Genomic DNA, 9,893 nt, shown 5'->3' with positions numbered 1-9,893 from the left:
CGGCAGTGACGTCAGACGCGGCACAACAAAAGGTTCAAAGGCCACAAGCAGCAAGCCGACAGCATCGAGCCCTCTGCTACTGCTGTGACTGACAATCTATTTTAGATTTCTGCGAAGCTTGTATTTTTCCATCCCTTTAAATCGCAGATACAGATGAAAAAAAAAAAAAACACATATACAATATAAACACATGTGGTCATGGATGGGTGTGTTCATCATGGCTACCAATGAGATGTTATCATCTCTGAATGATCTGTTGTTGCATTTACTTTCCAGTTATTTATTACTAACAATTCACAGAGGTGGAAAATTGTCAAGGTGGTACCTTATTATGGAGAATGCATTCAAAGAAATTGTTCCTAAGTTAACATATGTGAGTGTAATTAATTTAAACAAAGCTCATAATCACGTTAGTGATCTGTGTGAGCTCTCAACAACTTAGCTGCATTTTATATTGCAGATCTTCCATCCATCCATTATCTTTACCCGCTTATTCCATTTTGGGTTACGGGGGTCACTGGTGCCTATGTCCAGCAATCACTGTGCGAGGGGCGGGGGACACCCTGGACAGGTCGCAAGTCCATCACAGGGCCACACAGAGACAAACAAACATTCACTCTCTCACTCACACCTAGGGACAATTTAGAGTTACCAATTAGCCTAACATGCATGTTTTTGGTCTGTGGGAGGAAACCGGAGTACCCGGAGAAAACCCACGCATGCACGGAGAGAACATGCAAACTCCACCCAGAAGGCCCCTGGACCGGGGTTTGAACCAAGGACCTGCTCGCTGAGAGGCAGCAGCTCTACCAGTTGTGCCACCGTGCTGTCCTTATTGCAGATCTTATTGTTCCATATTTTCCTTACAGACCACTTCACTCTCAGACTGCAGGCTTACTTGTGCTAGAGTTTCCAAAAGCAGAAAGGAAGGCAGAGTCTTATTATCAGGCTCCTCTCTTGTGGAACCAACTTCCATTTTCTGTCCATGAGGCTGACACGTTGTCTACTTTTAAAACTAGGCTCAAGTCTTTACTTTTTGATAAATCCTATAGTTAGGGTTGGCTTGGGCTTCCTGACCTATACCTTATAGTTATGCTGGTATAGGCTTAGACTACTGGAGGGCAAATTGACCTCATTTAATCAAATGAATAGTTACAATTGAATACAAATGAATAATTTGTATTTCTTTCTACCGTTACATATGTTGTTGTTTTTTCCTCCTAGTGAGGACCTGCTCGCCTCCATTCTGGGCCTGTCATTCTGTGTCCGTTTCTCCTCCCTGTCCTCTTAAACCCAGGTCGAAGCAGATGGCCGCTTGTCTTGAGCCTGGTTCTGCTGGAGGTAATGAAGACTCAGACACGTCTGCTGGCTTCCTCCCTTCCTTTGATATACTGTATAACTTTACTAATTGGCATTCACAATGTATCTTGGGACTATATAAATAAACTGAATTGAATTGTTTCTCATCCAAATAAAAGAGTACTTTAAAAAGGTTCAATCCTTTCCTTATCAAGTTCAAGTAGGTTTTATTGTCATTTCACCACAGGTGGTGCATGAGGTGGAACAGTTACATCCAGCAATAGCAAAAATGTAAAGTGTAAAAAGAAACAGTGAATAAGGATCTAAGATATACTAAATGAATGCCAAACTGTACGTTAAAAGATCTAAGATATACACTAAACACTAATAATGCAAAACAATACAGCAGTACAAACAAGTCTGAGCAGATGAATGTGGTCCCAGCAGTTCTGGCAGAGCCACTGTAGTGAACCTGATCTGGCCTGATCTGACCCTGATGACCTCAAATCTATCAGATGGACAGAGACTGTTATTTTCATTGATCTGAAAACAGTCTGAGCCATCTGGTGACTTTCTTTCTTGAATTAATCAAGCAGAAAAGACAATTCTTTATAATCATTACTGTCTTACAAATGTTTGATAATCAAATTGTGTTAGTTTCACTCAATGCTTACAGGTTGAAAAGAACTACTCATTTTTATTTTACATAAACAGTAAGTAATGATTTTTATTCCTCATTCAAAGAAGAAATCAGGTTAATATGCATTTCTTGATTTTCTGTCTGAAATGAGCCAAGTCGTAAGTATGTGAAAGTTGAAGCTTCGGTCAACTAAATGTTTACTGAAAAAGGGATGTCATGTTTTACTATTTGGAAAGATACAACAGAGTGAGGCTCCAAAAAGTCTGGTATTCTGCAATAATCTTTTCTGTATGTTGAAAACAAATTCATTCCCTGACCTCGACTTTTGATAATACCTTACGTCAAAAACCACACCTCTTTCTGGTACATCCACGAATCAGAAAGCTCTAAATTGAACCGGAAGTCGACCCATTTAAAATGTGGCAACTTCCCAGTTCAAGTTAGTTCTCAAGGAGTTCTGAGGAGAATTGGTTAGAATTCATGGGGAATTCATGAAGAATGGTGAAGTGAATGGAAGAGAATTCGAGAATTCAGGAGAGTCAGAGACGTTTGGAATTATAACTTCTGTTTGAACAACCCACGCACGACTATCTAAGGATTTCAGCAGCTCTCAACGGAGACGCTGAAAGGTCTGGAGGATTCTCTATCGAGCTGATCTATCATCACCAGGTAACGGTCTCTTCTTCGACTAAAGTGTACCGGAGGCGAGCTGAGATCTGATGAAGCGTGCACGTTCTGGTCAACAGATATTAATTCCCTCACATAGTTCTCTGTAAGGAAATCTCCATTTCATCTTAAACTCTTCTCTCTCTCACAAAACCAGTACAGATATTTTAGAAATATCTGAAGCAAAGTCCTCGTTCACCGCCGAGTGATCGATGCTCATTTTCTGTGAAACTTGTCTGTTATTATTTTCATATTTTGCCAAATTAATGTAAATGTTTGATGTTAAACTTTGATTCTGAAAATAAATGACCACATTCATTTTGATGGGTCAAAGATAATAACGTCTCTCGTTACATTTTTGTTAAAATTCAATGCACGACTTACACAGTCAGAAAGATGAGGAACTCGTGAAATTGTATGCATATATATTTCATATATTTGTCATACTACAACTAGTGACACGTACCCACGTGACTCACTACACCAACGTGAAGGTGAAGCTAACAAAAATCCTTCTTTTACATTATTAAACTTGATTCTGTAAGATATGTGCATTTTTGGAACCTAGATTTTACAAAGCATACAGTAATTTCACCAATTTTTGAGATAAATAGCTATTACAAAAAAAAAAAAAAAAAAAAAGGAATCACTAGTATAAGCCATCTCAAATTATTGACCTTCTGTAACAAGAAATGAATGACAAGCTTGATTATGTTAATATTTTCATCTGGAAAGCGGATCTTTAGCCATTTGTATAGGTGCTGGTCATAAAATTAGAAAATCATGAAAATGTTGATTTATTTCAGTAATTCCATTCAAAAAAATGAAACTATTATATTCATTCATTATACAGACAGATATATTTCAAATGTTTATTTTAATGTTGATGATTATAACTGACAACTAATGAAAACCCCAAATTCAGTATCTCAGAAAATTAGAATATTACTTGAGACTAATAAAAATAAAAGGATTTTTAGAAATGTTGGCCACATGAAAAGTATGAGCATGTACAGCACTCAGTACTTAGTTGTTGCTCCTTTTGCCTGGATTACTGCAGCAATGCGGCGTGGCATGGAGTCGATCAGTCTGTGACACTGCTCACGTGTTATGAGCCCAGGTTGCTCTGATAGTGGCCTTCAGCTCTTCTGAATTGTTGGGTCTGGTGTATCGCATCTCCCTCTTCACAATACACCACAGATTTTCTATGGGGTTAAGGTCAGGTGAGTTTGCTGGCCAATTAAGAACAGGGATACCACAAGTCCTGTTGGAAAATGAAATCTGCATCTCCATAAAGTTAGTCAGCAGCAGGAAGCATGAAGTGCTCTAAAACTTCCTGGTAGATGACTGTGTTGACCTTGACCTCAGAAAACAGCAGATGACATGGCATCCCAATCACTGACTGTGGAAACTTGACACTGGATCTCTCCTCTCCTCCTCCACTTTGGGACCTTGATTTCCAAAAGAAATGCAAAATTTACTTTCATCAGAGAACATAACTTTGGACCACTCAGCAGCATTTCCAGGCAAGACACTTCTGACACCGTCTCTTGTTCAAGAGTGGCTTGACACAAGGAATGCGACAGCTGAAACCCATGTCTTGCATACGTCTGTGCATGGTGGTTCTTGAAACCCTGACTCCAGCTGCAGTCCACTCTTTGTGAATCTTCCCCACATTTTGGAATGGATTTGTTTTTCACAATCCTCTCTCTCCAGGGTGCGGTGATCCTTATTGCTTGTACACTTTTTTCTACCACATCGTTTCCTTCCCTTTGCCTCTCTATTAATGTGCTTGGATACAGAGCTCTGTGAACAGCCAGCCTCTTTAGCAATGAACTTTTGTGTCTTGCCCTCCTTGTACAAGGTGTCAATGGTCATCTTTTGGACAACTGTCAAGACTGCAGACTTCCCCATGATTGTGTAGCCCACAGAACTAGACTGAGAGACCATTTAAAGGCTTTTGCAAGTGTTTTGAGTTAATTAGCTGATTAGACCACCAGAGGTCTAAATAGAGGTTTTAAATTGAAGACCAGAGGTCTTCAATATTAAACCTTTTCACAATATTCTAATTTTCTGAGATACTGAATTTGGCATTTTCATTACTTGTCCGTTATAATCAACATTTAAAGAAACAAACATTTGAAATATATCAGTCTGTGTGGAATGAATTAATATACAAGTTTCACTTTTTGAATGGAATTACTGAAATAAATCAACTTTTTCCATATTCTAATTTTAGGATCAGCACCTGTATGAGGTCAGGAGTTAACAGAGCGCTAAAGATAGCTGGTCGTTTTCTTATGGCCCCTTTTATGATCAGACAGGTGAAAGTTGGAAGCTATATACATTTTTACAGATACAGAACATTACTTGCATAAGATACTGCGACTCTTCAGTACTCCTGTTATATTCTAGAGTGTACAGTAAACATCTTCAAATGGTTTCTACTGAGATCAAATTTTCAGGAACAACTTGGAGACAAGTTTAGGAAATAATAATGAACTGGGAACCAATGTTGGTCAAGAGGTGGAACCATCACTAAAAGAATTCCTATTGAATTGCTTTTAATTGGTTTTAACCGCCGTCTTCGTGGCTGCTACATTTGCCATATTCACACAAAAAGATGACACATACTTCATCATATAAACTGCATTTATTTTACAGTAATAGTGGTACAAGAACACAATCTTCAATGAAATACAGTACAATGGTTTGTACAGCTTTTGTTGATATTGTATAATCCAGATCTTTAAAGTAGTTGGCAAATCAACACAGAAAATTACTTTAACACAAATGCGAGGAATCAAGTTTTATAACCTGGAATTATTGTAACAAAGTCCTTATAATGTCTGTAAAACTGGGATGTTTGCTTCTTCACAGCCACCTAAATGCTGCGTTTACGGTATATACAAATACTGCAGTTTTTTTTTTTTTCTTTTAAACTAAACACATTGTGTGATACACTTCTTGCAGTATCAGTAAATATATAGGAGCACAAACTGGGAGAAAGGTTAAACTCGTACTTCAGAGAACCAATATAAACATCACAACAAACATTCACATGTATGAGGTTTGCATCTTCAGTAAAAAGCTTGAACAACTGGTAACTAAATGTAACACTGCATCATACTGAGCACCTTCCACAGCTGCCTTACATTAGTAGAGGTAAAAAAAACAACTTAAAGCACCCTTTAAGGATTACACTACAAGGTGTAAAAATATACATCAATAAAGACTACTGTCTTTGTTTAGGTTAGAAAAATCTGTATAATGTCTCCATTGAAACTCTTTTTCAGTGTATAGAAAATCAACATGAAACCTTTCGTTTAAATATCTGAGTTTACCAGCACTCTTCATCTCCAACAAACCTGGAGAATGGACGGGATAGACGTTATTCATTTAGAAACGCACTTCAGATTACATTTCAACTCAAATTGTTGTATTTGATGAATCAAATGGTTATTTTAGAGTCTATGCTGTGTTTCACTGTACCTCAGCTATACCTCCTCCTTCATCAGCGGCTCAGCCTTCTTCTCTAGTTTGTCGACAGCATCATCTGCAAAGGTGTCCTCCACCTGAGCCAGTGAGTCAGCCATCAGGGCCTCCTCTAGCCGTCGTCTCACATTCTGCACCAGGTCCTCCTGCTTCCTGAGGCGCACACACACAAAGAAAAACAGAGTTACTAACTATATGATGCAACTGAGAGATCAGAAGTTGTTAAAGCATAAGTTGCCATGGTGAGTGAGTCAGGCTGAGACATTAGGCTCATCGTAGTTAATCTACACATGGCTTACAGGGCACCTGTCAGGGGTATACCTGTACATGCTTTCCTTTTACAGCTGTGTGTGAGACAGTGAACCCTGTGAACCTGGCTCACTGCTGATTTCAGAGCAGGAGAACTGGTTGAGTCACAAATAACTGTATCAATTAGCTAAACTGCAAATCAAAACCTGCTATTCTTTCAACTAAATCCCAAAAATAATAATAACGATGAACACTGACAAAACTGAACAACGAGTTAGACTTAATCATATAGATTAAAAGACTAAAATACCCACACTGTTACCATCAATATTAAAAACATTTTCTTTGGTAAACCTCCTACAGCCAGCTAGAAACTAATGTGCGTTGAGAGGATTTTTAAATTTAAAATATAAGGCAAACAGGTTCATAGAAAGCAGAACACCGTCTTTGTTCAAACGAGCATCTTCAGGTTGTGCTTTGCAGGACTCAGGGTTACGCTTTACAATGAAGAAGCAAGAAAAAGTGAGGGAATAAACATGACTTGACTGAAACTAATGCCATCATTTGTTCCATTCAACAAATTTTTAAATGCAGACAGAAAAATAACTCAAAAATAATAATTTTACGGATTATTAGATGGCTACAAAGTCATGATCTTTTATTTTACAGATCAAGTGTTTTCAGTTCGTTTCCTGATACATTTCTCCTCAACATGATACTCTAAGCGCTTTACAACACAATCTGTGTCCTCATTCACCTCCACACACACATTCATACAGCACTCTACGAGATATCTACAAAGCTAACTGAACAAATCATTCTATAGACTAATCAGTGCTTTAGTTCACATTTATACATCGATGGAACACACACCAGAGGCAATGAGGGGTTCAGTGTTTTGTCTAGGGACACTTCAACATGTGACTGGATGGTGGTGGAATCAAACCCCCAACTCTCCCATTAGAGGACGCCTGCTCAAACTACTCAGCCACAGCTGCCCGGGCCCCTATATGTAATCTACTATATCAGAGTTTCTTTATTTGTCATTTGCACCACATGTGGTACATGAGGTGGAACAAAATTGTGTAAACAGGGTCCCAGATACATACAACAATAAAATGTAAAAAAAAAAAAAAAACCTGTAATATGATCTAAGATATATGTATATATCTATATGTAACATTTCCCAATAATAATTCTACTGTATTTACCTGTAGTTAGTTAAGAACTGACAGAACAGCATTGTGTACAGGAACTATCACAACCTCATACTGTAGGAGACAAGCGTGTAATCTACAACATTCGTGCAGCGTCTCCTGAGATAATTATGCATTTTTAAAGTTTTGATTGGACTTTAGAAGCCCAGACAGTGAGACCGCGAGTGGGTTTGCAGCCTGCTAGAGCACATCAGACTAATTCACTGTAACATTTTACAGTCAGTACATGTGGGTAAGTTGTGTCCACACTTGATGACCCCAGCAAAGAACACTCAGTGAAAATTGCTGTGTGCACCCTGATTTTACGTTGCCATCAGCGATGATCAAAGCCAGAGCTGATTATAAACCACGACTAAAGCAATCAGATGCCGATTGAACACATTAATATTCTACAAAAGCCAGATGTTAACTGTTCGCAGGCTTATTGATCACTAGAGAAGCAGCACTTGGTCTAAACATCTTCCAAGGCTTTTCTCCACCATGTCACTGTTATAACATGAAAAATGAGTATCTGATCAACTGCTTGGTAGAAAAGAAGCAGATTCACTCTATAATTTCCATCTGAACACTGCAGTAAACTCTTTCAAACTGCACCCTTTAATATAGTTCAGGCTTTCATTTTATATTTTGTAGCGTGTAATTTAAACTCTTACAATGCAAGAACTTTCACTTGGGAAACCAAACTACAATTTGGACACTTTTAAAGAAATGTAAATGTCGCTTAGTGTAAATGCACAACTTTGTTGCCACTATTTTGCATTGTTTATGTTGCCAGAAAAACATTTCAGCATCAACTAAAAGGAACAGATAAGCTCTAAGGCACATACTACTAGAACTACTATATAAACCTTACATTGAAATACACTGAGAGTAAGAGATGCTAAAGTCAACTGTATAATCATGTTTGGTGCTTACTTTCTAGTTATAAACAGGACTATATTCACAAGTGCAAAGTTTTGACGAAGACTTAGTAACACAGGAAACTCAATATGTTGCTCTACGACTCCTGAATGTAGGTACAACCATAAACTTTACTGATAGTTTTCAAATATGCATTATGAAAGAAGCCACAAACAACATTTAAAATACAATTCTCTGTATTTATAGCACTGATCAGGCCTACCTGATGTCCTCATCAGTCACTACAAAAGCTTTGCAGAGAGGTTGTGCCGTGTTCAGCCAGACTCCAGGATTTTTCTCCACTGCAGCAGTGAGTTGGCCGGTGATGGGAGCAGGGCTGGTGTGCAGGGCACTGGCGATGGCAGAAAGCAACGTTTTGTCTGAACACGCAGGCCCAACACCTAATCAAGGGGGGCAAAAACAGACAAAGGTCAGCCTAGGACAAGTCTCATTTCATCTATACCTACAGTTGTGTTTTTAAGGTTACGCTCACCCTGCAAGCCTTTGGGAAGATCCATAGTTTTCACCAGCTCTTCTGCGATGTCAAATGCATTTAACCCACTCAGCTTTCTCTCCCAGAACAGCTAATGAGACACACAAAACACAGGTCAGGAAGACTTTTAATAATATACGGCATGTACAAGTATCCATGGATTAAAACAAAAACAATGTTTCGATTTAAATTTTTCTACACTCAGTGGTTACCAAAGTGATGTATACTTGCAGAGTTTAAATTATGGTAACTTCATTTTTTTTAAATTTTGCCTTACTGAACGATTTCCTTGAAATTATCATTTCATTCAAAGGGATTATATTTAGACTGGTAGAGCTGCTGCCTCTCAGCGAACAGGTTACTCTGGTTCAAATCCTGGTCCGGGGGCCTTTCTGGGTGGAGTTTGCATGTTCTCTCCGTGCATGTGTGGGTTTCCTCCCACAAACCAAAAACATGCATGTTAGGCTGATTGGTAACTCTAAATTGTCCCTAGGTGTAAATGACAGCGTGAATGGTTGTTTGTCTCTATGTGGTCCTGTGATGGACTGTAGACCTGTCCAGGGTTTACCCCGCCTCTCGCACAGTGACTGCTGGACATGGGCACCGGCGACCCCCACATCCCAAAAAGGAAGAAGCAGGTAAAGATAATGGATGGATGATATGGATTATATTTACAGGATTTCAGCTCATATTTGATCATTTACTAAATTATATTTATCACATCCAACATTTTTCAGTCCGGTCATCTGGACAGTTAACTTTTTTTGTGCTGAAACGTTTCACCTTTGATCCAGAAGGCTTCATCAGTCAAGGAAACACACAACACAGAACTGATTCTTCCCCCAACAGCTTACTCCAAAGTGGAACAAACCAGTTATGTTGGTGCTAACATGGTCTCTTTGTCATGCCCCCTCCTCCATTGCCGGCCCTCTTC

At 38.8% G+C, this 9,893-nt stretch overlaps 1 protein-coding gene across 1 annotated transcript in view; it reads right to left on the bottom strand.

The window, feature by feature from the left end:
- Positions 1-5,249: 5,249 nt before the first annotated feature.
- Positions 5,250-9,893, bottom strand: part of mbd3a (methyl-CpG binding domain protein 3a) — a gene marked incomplete in the record, with an annotated part of 13,974 nt that continues 9,330 nt past the window's right edge. Inside the window, 4 exon segments of the mRNA XM_037681720.1 lie at positions 5,250-5,973; positions 6,098-6,253; positions 8,690-8,867; positions 8,960-9,050. Coding sequence (XP_037537648.1) covers positions 6,103-6,253; positions 8,690-8,867; positions 8,960-9,050 — 420 coding nt within the window.

This window comes from Nematolebias whitei, chromosome 9 (genome assembly GCF_014905685.2).
Source record: "Nematolebias whitei isolate Nwh7 chromosome 9, NemWhi1, whole genome shotgun sequence".
Classification (NCBI taxonomy): Eukaryota; Metazoa; Chordata; class Actinopteri; order Cyprinodontiformes; family Rivulidae; genus Nematolebias; species Nematolebias whitei.
This window is presented reverse-complemented; position numbering and strand designations above follow the sequence as displayed.